Source organism: Somniosus microcephalus, chromosome 10, assembly GCF_052327205.1.
Source record: "Somniosus microcephalus isolate GS21.2 chromosome 10, FLI_Smic_1.0, whole genome shotgun sequence".
In the NCBI taxonomy this organism is placed as follows: domain Eukaryota; kingdom Metazoa; phylum Chordata; class Chondrichthyes; order Squaliformes; family Somniosidae; genus Somniosus; species Somniosus microcephalus.
Genome location: NC_140996.1, coordinates 169,488,631 through 169,505,013, shown reverse-complemented (window position 1 = coordinate 169,505,013; position 16,383 = coordinate 169,488,631). Strand labels below are relative to the sequence as shown.

At 42.7% G+C, this 16,383-nt stretch overlaps 2 protein-coding genes across 16 annotated transcripts in view; one reads left to right on the top strand and one right to left on the bottom strand.

The window, feature by feature from the left end:
- Positions 1-8,723, bottom strand: part of parp4 (poly (ADP-ribose) polymerase family, member 4) — a 201,007-nt gene extending 192,284 nt beyond the window's left edge. For 3 of the 4 annotated variants that reach the window (XM_085999129.1, XM_085999131.1, XM_085999132.1), the window contains exon 1: positions 8,641-8,723. The gene's annotated coding sequence lies outside the window, so the exon portion shown is untranslated. Of the gene's footprint in view, positions 1-5,155; positions 5,303-8,640 lie in introns of all 4 variants that reach the window. The other variant, XM_085999130.1, reaches the window with a different exon arrangement.
- Positions 8,724-8,910: 187 nt separating this feature from the next.
- cpap (centrosome assembly and centriole elongation protein) overlaps positions 8,911-16,383 on the top strand; it is a 50,569-nt gene continuing 43,096 nt past the window's right edge. For 3 of the 12 annotated variants that reach the window (XM_085999138.1, XM_085999136.1, XM_085999133.1), the window contains exons 1-4: positions 9,156-9,263; positions 11,438-11,964; positions 13,550-13,673; positions 15,599-15,838. In XM_085999138.1, coding sequence (XP_085855264.1) covers positions 11,524-11,964; positions 13,550-13,673; positions 15,599-15,838 — 805 coding nt within the window. In that variant the 5' untranslated portion in view covers positions 9,156-9,263; positions 11,438-11,523. The other 9 variants (XM_085999143.1, XM_085999142.1, XM_085999135.1 and 6 more) reach the window with 8 other exon arrangements.

Below are 16,383 nucleotides of genomic sequence, written 5' to 3'. Positions count from 1 at the left end.
TCAGTACGACATAGAGTAGAAGGGTACGAAACAGCATGGAAACGCTGATGGGCTGTCGCGCCTACCGTTGCCTATGGTGGAGGAAGCACCTGCAGTGGACCCTGTTGAGATATTCCATTCGACCATAGTCGAATGTCTACCTGTTACAAACTCAAGTATAGAGAAGGAAACCCGAAATGACCCGACACTCTCTCGGGTCTATGATTTGACGGTGAAGGGATGGCCAGCACATGGCAACTCACTGTTGCCAGCATTTTCGCCAAGGAGAGAACAGCTGTCAGTGTGCCCGGGGACCTTGATGTGTGGATCCCGAGTGGTAATTCCACCCAAGTTGAGAGATAGAGTGCTCAATGAGCTTCATGAGGGTCATCTGGGAGGGGTAAAAATGAAGAGCCTAGCCAGGGCGTTTGTGTGGTGGCCGGGAATCGATAAAGAAATCGAGGATATGACCAAGAGATGCACAGGATGCCAGAAGGTCCAAAACGCTCCACCACAGGCCCCGCTACACCCATGGGAGTGGCCCTCATCTCCATGGCAACGGGTACACATTGATTTTGCTGGTCCATTTATGGACTCATTGTTTTTAATCGACGTGGATGCCTATTCGAAATGGCCAGAGGTCATCAAAATGTTCTCCACCACCACGGAGAAAACTATTGCAGTCCTACGGACCATCTTCGCCAGGAATGGCTTGCCAGAACAGATTTGCTCCGACAGTGGACCACAGTTTGTGTCCGAGGATTTCCGGAGGTTTCTGAGGAATAATGGGGTGAAACATTACACATCTGCCCCATATCATCCAGCCACAAATGGATTGGCTGAGAGGTTTGTTCAGACCTTTAAAAAGGCAATAAAGGCGATGTATAACGACAACATACCACTACAACACAAGGTGGATAATTTCTTGTTTGCTTACCGGAATGCGACACATGCAGTCACCAACCAAGCTCCAGCCATAATGTTCTTCAACCGAAGGCTAAGATGTCGCCTGGATTTGCTCAAACCAAACATAAGACGAGATGTTGAGGATAAGCAATTCCAGCACATCAATGAGAAGCCAACCAGGAGCTTCAAGATAGGGCAACCAGTCTTGGCCCGCGACTACCGAACAGAAAAATGGCAGCCAGGAACGATATGCACACAGCAGGGACCACTAATGTACACAGTGGACGTTGGAAAGAGCATCGTGAGACGCCATGCTGACCAGATTCTAGAGTCACAGGAACAAGCCAAACCCATACCACGAGCATGTGCACCTGGTAATGAACCCGAAGTACAGATTACGTCTACCTCAGAATCAGTGGTATTGGAAGCTGACGAACGAACCAATGACAATGAGCCAGAATCGATTCCGCCGCAAGAACAGGATACTCGAGAAAGGCGCTATCCAGTCAGGATCAGGAAGCCTCCTCAAAGACTGAACTTATAAATGATTATTTCAGTTGATGTATATAGTACAGAGAAAATTGTAATTGTAATTAGTTATTATTTAATTGTTAAATGAATGTTATGTACTGTTTATCTAAAAGGGGAGGAATTGTTGTGTATGTACCTTTAAGAGAGAACTGATTTTATACTGTAGTACCGGCAGTGACCACACCTGTATATAAAGCCATAGCAGGCTTCTGTACTTTCAGTTTAAGCTTACCCTCTGTTCAGTAAATACCTGTTATTATTGTTCTCCTGCAGTCCGTGTATTATTGATACGTGGACACTACAGTAGACCCATCATTTCAGCCTGTTCTTGCCCCACGGAACTTCTCTCTTCCGATCTCAACTCTATCTTTTCTCCCCTTGTCCAGTCTCTTCCCACCTACATCCGCGACTCTTCGGACGCCCTCCGCCACTTTAACAGTTTCCAGTTTCCTGGCCCCAACCGCCTCCTTTTCACCATGGACGTACAATCTCTCTACACCTCCATCCCCCACCAGGATGGCCTGAGGGCGCTCCGCTTCTTCCTTGAACAGAGGCCCAACCAGTCCCCATCCACCACCACCCTCCTCCGCCTGGCTGAACTTGTTCTCACATTGAACAACTTCTCCTTTGACTCCACTCATTTCCTCCAAATTAAAAGGTGTTGCTATGGGTACCCGCATGGGTCCCAGCTATGCCTGCCTTTTCATGGGATATGTGGAACACTCTTTGTTGCAGTCCTACTCGGGTCCCCTCCCTCACCTCTTTTTCCGGTACATTGATGACTGTATCGGTGCCATTTCCTGCTCTCGCCCTGAACTAGACAATTTCATTCACTTTGCCTCCAATTTCCACCCTTCCCTCACCTTCACATGGTCCATCTCTGACTCTTCCCTTCCCTTCCTCGACTTCTCCGTCTCCATCTCTGGGGATAGGTTATTGACCAACATTCACTACAAGCCCACTGACTCCCACAGCTACCTGGACTACACTTCCTCCCACCCCGCCTCCTGTAAGGACTCTATTCCATTCTCCCAGTTTCTCCGTCTCCGCCGCATCTGCTCCGACGATGTCACCTTCCACACCAGTGCTTCCGACGTGTCTTCCTTTTTCCTCAACCGAGGATTCCCCTCTACCGTGGTTGACACTGCGCTCGACCGGGTCCATTCTATCTCCCACACTTCTGCCCTCACCCCTGCCCCTCCCTCCCGGAACCAAGATAGGGTTCCCCTTGCCCTCACCTTTCACCCCACCAGCCTCCACATTCAACGGATCATCTTCCGCCATTTCCGCCACCTCCAACGTGATCCCACCACCAAACGCATCTTCCCCCTCCCCTCCCCTTTCAGCATTCCGTAGGGACCGCTCCCTCCAAGACACCCTAGTCCACTCCTCTATCACCCCCAGCACCCCTTCCCCTGGCACCTTCCCGTGCAAGCGCAGGAGATGCAACACCTGCCCATATACCTCCCCCCTTCCCACTGTCCAGGGCCCCAAACACCCCTTTCAGGTGAAACAGCGATTTACTTGGGATTACAGAAACGTGGCTGCAGGGTGGGCAAGGCTGGGAACTTAACATCCAGGGATATACAATATTTAGGAAGGATCGGCAAAAAGGTAGGGGAGGTGGGGTAGCATTGCTGGTAAAGGAGGGGATTAATGCAATGGAAAGGAAGGATATTAACTCGGATGAAACGGAATCTGTATGGGTAGAAATGAGAAATAGCAAGGGGAGGAAAACGTTAGTGGGTGTGATATATAGGCCTCCAAATAGTAATATGGAGGTGAGGGAAGGCATAAAAAGGGAAATTAGAGAAGCGTGCGATAAGAGCACAGCTGTCATCATGGGTGACTTTAATTTACATATTGATTGGACTACCCAAATTAGTAAAAATTCTGAGGAGGAGGAATTCCTGGAATGTTTTCGGGACGGTTATCTGGACCAATATGTCGAGGAGCCGACTCGAGATCAGGCCATTTTAGACTGGGTATTGTGCAATGAGAAGGGACTTATCAGCAATCTTCTTGTACGAGGCCCCTTGGGTCAGAGCGATCATAATATGATCGAGCTCTCAGTCGAGATGGAGAGTGAGGAAATTGAATCAGAGACTAAGGTCCAGAACTTAAATAAAGGGAATTACGAGGGTATGAGACGGGAATTGGGTAAGATTGATTGGGTGGTGTTTCTGGGGGGATTGACAGTGGATAGACAATGGCAAGCATTCAAAGATAGAATGGAAGAATTCCAGAACATGTTTATACCGGTTTGGCATAAAAATAAACCTAAAAAGGTGACTCAACCGTGGATAACGAGGGAAATTAGGGACAGCATAAAATCAAAAAAAAGGGCATATCAACTGGCAAAAAAAAGCACCAGACCGGAAGATTGGGGGCAGTACAGGATACAGCAAAAGAGGACAAAGGGATTAATCAGGAAGGGGAAAATAGAATACGAAAGTAAACTTGCAGCAAACATAAAGACAGACTGCAAAAGCTTTTATCGGTATATCAGGAGGAAAAGACTGGTAAAATCCCAAGTCGGTCCCTTGCAGTCCGATTCGGGAGAATATATAATGGAGAATAAGGAAATGGCAGACCAATTAAACTCATACTTTGGTTCTGTATTCACAAAGGAGGACACAAATAACCTCCCAGGAATATCGGCAAACATAGGGACTAATGAGAGGGAGGAGCTGACAGAAATTAGTATCTCTAGGGATATGGTGTTGGGTAAGTTGAGGGGACTGAAGGCCGACAAATCCCCGGGGCCTGATAAACTACATCCTAGGGTACTTAAGGAGGTGGCCCTGGAGATAGCAGATGCTCTAAGGATCATCTTCCGGAACTCCATTGACTCGGGAACAGTACCCGTGGATTGGAGGGTAGCTAATGTTACCCCAATATTTAAAAAGGGGGGGAGAGAGAAAGCAGGGAATTATAGACCAGTAAGCCTTACATCGGTTGTGGGCAAAATGCTAGAGTCCATTATTAAGGATAAAATAGCGGAGCACTTGACAAATGGGGAAAGGATCGGACAGAGTCAACATGGATTTACAAAGGGTAAATCGTGTTTGACTAATCTGCTGGAATTTTTTGAGGAAGTAACTGGTAAAATAGATGGGGGAGAGCCAGTGGATGTGGTGTACCTTGACTTCCAGAAAGCCTTCGATAAGGTTCCACACAAAAGATTATCATGCAAAATTAAGGCTCATGGAATTGGGGGCAAAGTATTAACGTGGATAGAGAACTGGCTGGCGGATAGAAAACAGAGAGTTGGAATAAACGGCTCGTTTTCGGAGTGGCAGGCAGTGACCAGCGGGGTGCCGCAAGGATCTGTCCTGGGACCCCAGCTGTTCACAATATATATAAATGATCTGGATCAGGGAATTGGATGCAATATTTCCAAATTCGCTGACGACACTAAACTAGGAGGAGGGGTGGGCTCTGATGAGGATGTCAGGAGGCTACAGTGCGATTTGGACAGGTTGGGGGAATGGGCGGATACATGGCAGATGCACTATAATGTGGATAAATGCGAGGTTATCCACTTTGGGGGTAAAAACAGGAGGGTAGATTATTATCTAAATGGCAATAGATTGGGAGATGGGGAAGTGCAGAGGGACCTGGGTGTTCTTGTGCACCAGTCACTGAAGGAGAGCATGCAGGTGCAACAGGCGATTAAGAAGGCAAATGGTATGTTGGCCTTCATATCAAGGGGGTTCGAGTATAGGAATAGGGATACCTTACTACAGCTGTACAAGGTGCTGGTGAGACCGCATCTGGAGTATTGTGTACAGTTTTGGTCGCCCCATCTGCGGAAGGATGTTCTTGCCATGGAAAGAGTGCAACGGCGATTCACCAGGCTGATACCTGGAATGGCGGGAATGACCTACGAAGAGAGATTAAATAGTTTGGGCTTGTACTCACTGGAGTTTAGAAGATTGAGAGGGGATCTCATCGAAACGTATAAAATTATGGCAGGCCTGGACAGGCTGAATTCAGAGAGAATGTTTCCAATGGCCGGGGAGCACAGAACCAGGGGCCACAGTCTAAAAATAGCGGGCAAATCATTTAAAACAGAGATGAGGAAGAATTTCTTCACTCAAAGAGTGGTGAGCCTGTGGAATTCCCTGCCACAGAGGGCTGTGAAGGCTAATTCAATAAATATTTTCAAGAGAGAATTGGATATATTTCTGAAGGCTAAGGGGATTAAGGGTTACGGAGAAAAGGCGGGGACGGGGTACTGAACTGGTAAGATCAGCTATGATCTCAGACGAAGATCAGCCATGATCTCATTGAATGGCGGAGCAGGCTCGAAGGGCCGAATGGCCTACTCCTGTTCCTATCTCTATGTTTCTATGTTTACTTGTACTTCTTGCAATCTAGTATACTGTATTCGCTGCTCACGATGTGGTCTCCTCTACACTGGGGAAACCAAACACAAATTGGGTGATCGCTTTGCGGAACACCTCCATTCAGTCTGTAAGGGTGACCCCGAGCTTCCGGTCGCCTGTCATTTCAATTTACCGTTCCATTCCCACTCAGACCTCACCGTCTGCGGCCTCTTGCATTGTTCCACGGAAGCTCAGCATAAACTCGAGGAACAGCACCTCATCTTCCGATTATGCACTTTACAGCCTTCCGGACTCAATATCGAGTTCAACAATTTCAGATCATAACCTCGGCCCCTATTATATTTTTCTACTTTTTATCCACACTTTTGGTTTGTGCCTTTTCCTTTTTTTTTCCTCTCTCTCACATGGCAGCTGTCTTGCACTCTGCCAGCGCATTTCACACTTCATCTAGAGCCATTGTTTGTTTCTTTACCTGTCCTATTACTATCTCGTCTCACCTTGAATATCTCTTAATGTCTCTTCTTTTATCCCCTCCCCCATTCCCCAGCCCCCAAACTGCCTTTTAATCTGTTTCATTTCCTGCCTTTCTCAGTTCTGTCGAAGGGTTTCGACCCGAAACGTTGACTGTTTCTCTCTCCACGGATGTTGCCTGGCCTGCTGAGTTTTTGCAGCGTTTTCTGTTGTTATTTCGGATTTCAGCATCCGCAGTATTTTGCTATCCAATTATTCCCCCATCCTCTAACCCAACTTCACCTGAAGATACACTTGGCCTTGATTCCCCTTGTGCAATTCCATGAGATATCAACAGGTAGATATTCAAAATATAAAAGCTTTATATTTGGGGCAGAGTGATCATAATAACTCTTCCTTCAATATTCCTGTCTGCCAAAATGTACTTTATAAAATTCATGGCATCTTTCACTTGCAGTGTCTCTCTGGCTAGACTACTCCACTGCATGAAGAGATTATATCCTAACTATTTATTCCCCTTTTCTTGTATAAGCTTGAAATAGGGTCCTCGTTATCTGACAACTTGGATTAATATTAATATCACTCTGGGATCCAGGTTATCTATTGCCATTAGGACCTTAAATACCTATTTTTTCCAATGTATACATTCCTAATATCCATAGACTTTCCACATAGAACAGGTTCCCAATGCTATTTATCAATTTCATTGCCCTTGTTTTTACTTCTGCCAAAGACAGATGTCCCCCATATTGTGTGATGCCCAAAGCGGTACACAATACTCAAAGTGGGGACAGATCAGTACTTTGTACAAACTAATTATCACTCCTTGGGATTTGAACTCCATATCTCAAGTTTTGTTTGCTTTATTCACCACAGCTACACATTGTGTTAATGGTTTAAATCCCCATATCCCTCTCCTGTGTCTGTTACCATTTATTTTATACTCTCCGAGTTTGCTTCCTTTCCTCAGCTTTATGCATGTCCAGATCCTTTTGCAACTGGTTTGCTCGTTCCCGATTACTTATGAACCTTCCCAATTTGGTATCAGCTGCAAACTTGGAGAGCTCCATTACCATCCCTTCCTCCAAATCATTAATACACATTGACCTGGAATTTGCAGTCCTGATGGCAACAAACTGGCAGCGTTCGCGTCATTTCGCCTTTGAAACTGACCGCAATTTTAGGATTTAGCGCATGCAGTCTAATGCAGAAATCGTGAAGTTGTGGTCTGTCATTCACTGCACGGACACTGGCTGCGCTGTGCCCCCACCCCCACCAAACTCCACAGAGCCTGCAATCAGTGAAATCCCATTAAAAGTTAGACCCAAAGGGATTCGGTGTAACTGCGGTTTTAACAGCGTATTGATCGCTAAACAAAGGTTATGGCCCTGAAAAACTAATTTAAATTTTGTGCAGTGTCAAATTTATCCATTTCAATAAAAATTAAAATTAAGAAACTTTAATTTTTAAAGTCTGTTTGTCTTTATTTCAAGTTTGCCTTTTCCCCATGTGAGAGCCCCAATCTTTGTTTTGCTCTTTCCAACAGTTAGAATTTTAGGAGCTGACCCACTTCCTGGTTTGCTGTGAGAATCCTGCATTTTGATTGGCTGCTTAGACAGCTTGTTGACATCACAACAGCTCTTCACTGGGAATTCCCATTAACTGCCATTGATTTCAACTACATGTTGGAAAACCTGAAATCTTTGTGCCAGCAGCGATTGAAAACAACCACACCCCAGAACCAATGCCTACAGTAACTTGCTTGTCACCTCTTTGCATGTTGATATTGCACCTTTAACAAATACCCTTGCGTCCTCTGACTTAACTAGTTAGTTATCTTATTCTATACCTTTCTATCCTGTAATCTGTGTGGTACTATGCTAAAGGCTTTGACCATCTAGGTATTTATGTCTACTACTAATCTACTTGGTTCCCCTGCTGTTAGAAATGATAGTGGCTGCACCACCTTAAGTTTAAAAAAATTATAACTGCAAAAGGTTACTTATGCGCTCCACCACTGATACCGTAAACTTTCTGTACGAACAAAATCATTTAAAAGTTTTATTTATTTAACAAATTGAAAGACCAAACAGAATTAAGACATATGGCTGCCAGGCCTTACTTCCACATCCTTAAACTTTATATAAAGCACCTACTGGAATCACGTCGTTTAACGGATACAATTCAAACTCTTGAACCACAAATCAGCAGATGGTACAATTCGACTCAGCTTTTGAACTTCATCATTATCTGATTGTCATTCGGCAATTCTTTTTTTTGTTAAACTGGTAGCCGTCAAATGAGCCCTGATATTTAATGTCCCAATCATTACTTCTCTCCGGGCTCTGCTATTATAGTTAGCGCTCAATACTTCCAGTAAACGAAGGCTGGGTTGTCTTACCTCCACTGCTTGTTTCTTCGCCGAAGCTGAGGCTGAAAAATAAAAGATGCGTCAGATATTAATCTCTAAAAAAATCCCCGAAAAGTATATCGAACCATATTTGGGTGATTATGTCGACTTCTCCCTAATTCCTGGATATAAAGTCCATTCGTATTTCCGGCATCCGGAGTGACCAAATATTAGGTGCAGCAGGAGAAAATGCTGGTGTCTGAGACAGGGACCTGTCAGCCAATAGTGTCCGCCAACATAACGCCCCCCTGACACTGAATCGTACGGCGCTGGTATAAGCACCGTCCAAAATAGACACACAATGAATAGCAGCAGGGTGGTAGAAAGCTCCTGGAAGTTTTGCAAGTAACGACGCTCGATGTACGTAGTCGGGTTAAAGAACCCAACCTTACGGAAATTATAGTTCTTGTAGGAAACCACCACAGGAAGGACTACAATTCCTAGAGACTACGCGCATGCGAAGTGAGGATCGCGGTTTAAAGTTTCAAAATGGCGGTAGATTTGAGGGAAATTTGGAACGGTTGGGATTGTCTGTTAAACGGCCGGGCACGCGAGTGGTTCCCGCTCCTGGAAGCAGCACCGAAAATTAGCGGCGACTGTTCGTCGGACTGACTGTAAGTTACCCTGGAGTTTAGTTAGTGTGAGCTGGGGGTTTGTTATGGTAGTGGTGTGTGTTAGTACTCGGCTGTAAGTTTGTTATGGAGCTTGTCGAGTCTCGGGTATTTCCTAAACCGTTTTCATTCTTGCATCTTCTTCGGTTGTCGGTATTTCATTTTATGTTGAAGTTGTGAGAATGATCAGAGATTCAAGGCCGGTGAGAAACTTTGATATCTGTGTTTGCTGATGAAACCATCTTATTAAGAAGCAAAAGCCGGATATCTGAAACAAAAACAGAAAAAGCTGGAATCGTAGTCGGTCGGTCAGTCAGTCAGCATCCGCGGAGAGGACGGATAGACGCACCAGAGCTGCAACATAAGCGATGGGCAGGCATAGTAATACAATAAGCGCCATGGGACGTTTTAGACGCTATATAAATGCAAGTTGTTGTTTGTTTGACACACTACTAGTGACAACCATTGATACATATTTTCGAACCGTGGTGACATTTTATTGGCTACTTTGGTTACATTTAATGAAGTAGAGGGTTGATCAGGGTAGAGCGGTTGATGTGTATATGGACTTTCAGAAGTCCTTTGATAAAATATCACACAATAGGCTTGTTAGCAAAATTGAAGCCCATGGGGTTAAAGGGACAGTGGCTACTTGGGTACATAATTGGCTAAGGGACAGAAAGCAGCGGATTAGTGATGAATGGTTGTTTTTCAGACTGGAGGGAAGTGTGCAGTGGTGTCTCCTAGAGGTTGGTGTTGGGACCAATGCTCTTTTTTTGATATATATTAATGACCTGGACTTGGGTATAATTTTAAAGTTTGCAGATGACATGAAATGTGGAAATGTAGTAAACAGTGAGGAGGATTGTAACAGACTTCAGGAGGACATAGACAGACTGCTGAAATGCGCTGACACATGGCAGATGAAATTTAATGCAGAGAAGTGTGAAGTGATATATTTTCCCAGTGCTTGGGAATCCCCGCAGCTGAAGGGAGGTGAGAAGGTCTGGGTCTATCAGGTAAGTGCCCTTACAGCACTGCTTGTGGACCAGGAGCAGCAGGAGTGCAAACCTGCTTCCTTCTCTGTGATCCACTGACTCCCAGCGATCCGAGCCATCCACCGAATCTGCTCGCTCCCCCCGATCTAATCACAGCCCACAATGTTCTCTCCGGCCCTACTGATGTCATCCTTCGGCCCTCCACGATGTCCGATTGACCCACGATCTCTCCCTCCCTCCTCTCTGCTCTCCGCCTGCGGCCTTAATCTGGCTGGCGCTGGCCGGGAAATGGAGTCTCAAAATGTTAATGAAATCCTGCCGTTAAATTCAGCAGCACCTCCAGGAAACCTGCATTTCCGGGTTTCCCGGCCACTGCACCTCCCTCATAAATATTGGAGCCATGAGTCAAATGGCCTTCTGTGCTGTAAACTTCTATGATGAGTAGTGATTTCTGCTTGTGTGCTGTCACCAAAATTAATTTATTGATCATTTGTCTCGTTGCTGTGTGCAAATTGGCTATCATGTTTACGTGCAAAACAGCAGTGCCCACACTTTAGAAGTAATTTATTGGGTGTGAAGCATAGGAACATAGGAATTACATGGCGAAAGAAGACCAAGATCCATTTAGATCGCCTTCTACTATCCTGATAGCTGCATGACACAACAATGGAGTTAAAGCACGTTGGCCGCTCACTGCACATGAAAGGCACTTTTTAAATGCAAGTTTATTTTTTTTTCTCATCAATTTTCTTTCAGTGCTCCTCCCCCTCAAGTTTTGACTCCTTGTTGAGGTATGGTGCTCTGTGGTATCTTGCTCAAGTGGCCCTTATTAATATGTGAGCCTTAACAGTGAGTATCAGCAGGCTTTTCAATTGTAGGAACAGGACAACCAAGTCTTGATTTCCATGAATATCCAAGCACAGTGTTCATCCAGCAGAAGTCAGTATACTGGGTTCAAGAGTAATTTTTTGGTCAACTCCCCTCCCTAATCCAGGAGTGCCGAGGCCAGTAGGACCATTCTGGGTAAGATAATTAAATTCAGTGTAGAGCAGAGATAAAACATTGTCTGTACGACTGAGCTACTTGCTGGAGAATTTCAGAGCTATTGGAGGAATTTGGTTTGGATTTTAATCTAATTCTGAATTTTAAGAGAAGTGACTTTTTTTTTAACTTTTGCAGATAACTAACTTTTGTTGTGCAGAATTGTGAAATGCTTGGGACACCAAAGCAAGAATTTAAGTTTTTCCCATGATCAAGACAATTTGATGGAGAATTCTAAAACGTCTGCAGTTATTAACAACCAGGGACAAAACTTCTTGGCTGAGTGGACAACAAACGTTACTCGTGCAGGAGTAATATTGAATGGTCCTTTTTGTTTCAATGATACAAACACATCTCCTCACGAATGCAGAAGTGTAAATGATTCTTTCAGTGCTCAGTTTACTCCACTTCAGTTCTCAAACAGCAGCAGCTGCAGCAGCATAGACTCTCTTCATAATGAGCCTCTTTTGGATGTGAACATACCGAATGGAAAGGAGCAGCCTGCTTTTGATATTAATGGTGCATTGACTTCAGATATTCACTCAAATGTGGCACAGCACACTTTTTCACCCCAAAATGGTTTATTATACTGTAACAATGAGGCAGTGAAACAAGCTGATGAAAAGATCACCTGCAATAATGCCCTCATGCAAAGACTTGAACAGGTCTGTACAATAAAGATGTATTTAACACTTTCTGCACATTATTGTAATCTAACATAGTACAGTTACCACTGTACAACGGCAAACAGAGTTTAACTAGAAGTGACATTTTTCTCTAACTTTTGATCATAATCTGTAATAACTCTAAAGACGACAATATTGATTCAAAGAAAAAAAAGTCTCCAACTATGATATATGTGCTCTCCAGCACTTTCCTTATTTGATTTTGATAATTTCATACAACTGTGTGTTTCTGTTTCCTGTCCAGCTCCCTGTTCCTCATACCTTTAAAAGATCCCAGTTCCCATTGATCTGCTTGCACCAGCCTTGGCTCAATGGTAGCACTAGAACCTCTGAGTCAGAAAGTTGCGGTTTCACGCCCACTCCAGAGACTTGAGCGCACAATCTCATCAGACATTTTAGTGCAGTACTAAAGGAATGCTGCACTGTCTGAGGTGCCGTCTTTCGGATGAGACATCAATTAAAAGCCCCGTCTGCTCTATTGGGTGGACGTAAAAGATCCCAAGGCAGTATTGGAAGAAGAGCAGGGGAGTTCTCGCCAGTGTTCAGGCCAATATTTATCCTTCAACCAACATCACTGTGGTGCACTGACTTCAGACATTCACTCAAATGTGGCACAGCACACTTTTTCACCCCAAAATGGTTTATTATACTGTAACAATAAGGCAGTGAAGCAAGCTGATGAAAAGCTCACCTGCAATAATGCAATGTACAATAAGAATAGCTGGTCATTTATCTCATTGCTATGTGCAAATTGGCTACCACGTTTCCTGCATTACAAAAGTGATTGCACTTAAAGTACTTAATTGGCTGTAAAGTGTTTTGGGACATCCTATGGTCATGAAAGATGGTATATTAATGCTTTTTCTTTACTTCTGTTTCTCTGGGACCATTTTCTATTGTCAACATGAGATTATGCCAAATAATCCCATGTAGTCATCATACTACTATACATGGAATAAGGTGAATTTTTGAAATTTGCTGACGCAGAAAAGATGGGAAGAAAAAACAGAACAAAGTAATTATACAATTGAATCATAGAATTTTACAGTACAGAAGGAGGCCACTGGCCATTCTTTTCTAATTTTTATAGTGAAAACACTATTATGATAACTTGCACTAGATAACTAACTTTTTTTCAGTAAATGTTTGTGGTTGCAAACAGCCTGGAGGAGAATGAAGATGTAGAAAACAAGTATATAAGACATAAAAAATATCCCTTTATCGTTAGTTCACAATTATCACCAATACTTACTGGAAAAATATTTATATATCTTGAGCAAGTAGTTATTTTATTTTCTAACATCTTGTTCTGGTTTTTATTATTTAATTTCCCCATTTTCTTTCCCATCTTTTTACTTGCATTAATCCCATCTGGTTTGATTGGGAGATTTCATAGACCATCTATTATATGGAAGTGAACGTCAAGCTTTCCTACTTAACCAGCTTATAATTGTCAACAGTCAGCAGTTGAAATGCTTTATACTAAAAAAAGCAACATAGAACTGTTTGGCTTTTAATACTTAAGACTATGATAATTGGGCAGTAATTTTGTAATTCTTTACAGTTAAGAGAGTGGCAACAGGAAAGGCAAGAGCAACTGAAGAAACAACATATGGAGCAGCTTCAGCGACTGGTGCATGAACAACAGACGCTACTGGGTCTTATCGGTACACAACAAGGATTCACAGGTAGAGAAAAGTTTGCATATTAATAAAAGTGGTCTTTGGTTATTTTCTCCTTGGTAGATTGCATACAAACTATTACTGAACATGCCTATTTGAAAATGGGTGCATAATTTGATCAGTTTTTAATTCCTATTGCAATTAACTGGAATTTATAGTTAACAAAAATACATGACTGCTAGTAAAGAGGAAATTAACTATCAAACGTATGAAATAATGGACAATAAAACTAATGAGCAGTTATATACTGTACTAGTGGGCTTTTTTATTTGTTCATGGGATGTGGGTGTCGCTGGCAAGGCTAGCATTTATTGCCCTTGAGAAAGTGGTGATGAGCTTCTTGAACCGCTGCAGTCCGTGTGGTGAAGGTTGAAAACCCTTTAAAACCACTGCACACAGAATCAATACAGGGAATGCAGTCAATTCAAATCAAGAGTATTGTTGCACCAATGCAACACAAACTCAAACTATATTTGCTATATGATTAAACTTGGCTGTTTACTGGATGCTGTTAAGCAATAAGTCAACTTCATAGAACCTTTGCGCACAGAACAATGAGTATGGCATCTGGCATGCATCTGCTGGATCATTATAAATATATCAACCTGTTTTAGCAGGCCTGTTAATTTTGATGCTGCTAGACTGCAAACACTTCCATACATCTTCTAGTCTTGGCTCCACATCAAACCATTCTGGCCAATAGTCCAGGATGCTACAAAAGCCATGGCTCTGGAGTCCTGTCAGTCCTGCCGACTAGCTTTCCCCATGAGATGAAGGCACCCATTGTACTGTTGCCTGCTACACCTTTCATTGCAAGTTGCAAAAGAAATGCATTCCCATTCTATGGCAACATGTGGATGAAGCATCTGTGGAAGTTATACGAGCCAGAGCAGCCTGAGGCTGGATATCTGCCTGGACTCTTCCCAGGACCACCAACCCTGTAGCTAACTCTTGCAGATGGAAGGTCAAGTTGATAAAGGCTTGATGGGATTACATTCTAATCCTCAGTTCAAAGTTGCTTATGATTTTTTTTTTTTTTTTTTAAGTACTAAATTCCCACATTGCTTAATTCAAATTATTGGATTACTAAATGTTTTTAATTATACAAAAAGGACTTTGAGTTGTCAGGAGTAGACTGTACTCCATCACCAGCCACATCCGGCCTCAAGAATAGTGACCCAACCTAATGGGAGGGCCACTCTAGTCCTTGAAGTTGTACCCCAGCATGAGTCAGCACCTTCAGGAAAGAAGAGACGGGGAATAGATAACATTTTGCAATCCTACTTTTTGCAGAATGGACATGGAAAAATTAACTTAATAATCAGTGGTATTCGCCTGCCATTGTATCTATTGTGCTTTATGTGGGCCTATTTTATAGAATTTAAGCTTCTAACAGAAAACACTCAGTGGCCCATCTTGTGTTCCTTTGACAGGGCTTCACTGCTTTTTCTTCCTACTGTTTCTGTAAAGGCAAGTTTGAATACTGTTATGGAATAATAAGGTTAACTTGTGTGAAACAAAATTATTAATGAATAATACATATAATTGGTGTTTACCCCTGCAGCATTTAATTTATCTACAAAACATTTCCAATTTTGATGAATAATACTTCTAAACTACTTTGGACACTTTCTGTGTTCCTGCTTTGATTGTATATGATTACACAAACTCCTGAGCAGAGTTCCACAAGTATGCAACCATAATTAATTTCCTTCTATAGAACAATAGAATGTGTAAAGTTAAAATAATTGAATAAATAGTGATGTGTATATATTTAACCAATTCCATAATTCATAGACAACAGTAAACTGCCATTTGAAGTGACCTCTTCAGACTTGTTTTCCCTGAGGAGTGAATCACTGCACTGGCTTAAGTTAGGATGCAATCTTTTTTTTTACATTACTTTACTTGTAACATTTATAATATTTCAGGGTTTCCGTTACCTACAGAAAATTCACTGATCGGCCAAGGAAGCTGCTTGTCACAGTCTTCAACAGTTGGTTTGTGTTCTAAAACTCCGAGCATGCAAGATTTAATAATTCTTCCTCAAACAAGTGCTGCTCATTCTGAACATGTACTGAAGTTCCAGCCTAAAGTCTGTGTTAATGCTTCCATGGAACCATTTGTAACAAACAGAAGGGATTCTTTTTCTTTAACTGGGAGCACATCAGGTAATTTTGAATTACAGCTGAGGCATCCAGAATCTGGGTAGTAAAGTGGACATGGATTATTACATCGCTTGTCAATCTCTGCTATAATTAGATCTAGCAGTTCCTTAGTTGTTGAAAAAAGATTTTAAAAGTTATGTATGAAATAAGTGTCCACAGAAAATTAACATCTAAATATTGATATATTAATTGAGTTTTTCTTTAGTACAATAAATAACATTTTGTGTTTATAAAAAAAAAAAAAGTGTGCCACAGCAACATCAGGAAGAATGCAGAAATGACAGCATTGACCAGTGGAGAGGACACCAGATAAAACATTGAAATATGCTAGTGAAATACCCATGGTGTTGCCTATGGAAAGTCCAGATGAAGCAAATTTTCCTCAGTATATTTGAAAGCAGAGAGGAAAAAGATATGCCCCCACCCAAAGACATTGCACGTTCGAAGCAGCATGTGTATTAAACCAACAAATGCAAATTGTGTACCTGAAAGACCAAAAAAGAGAAAGTAGGAAAAAAGTAGTGGAGCTCGCAGGCTTGGAAAGAACC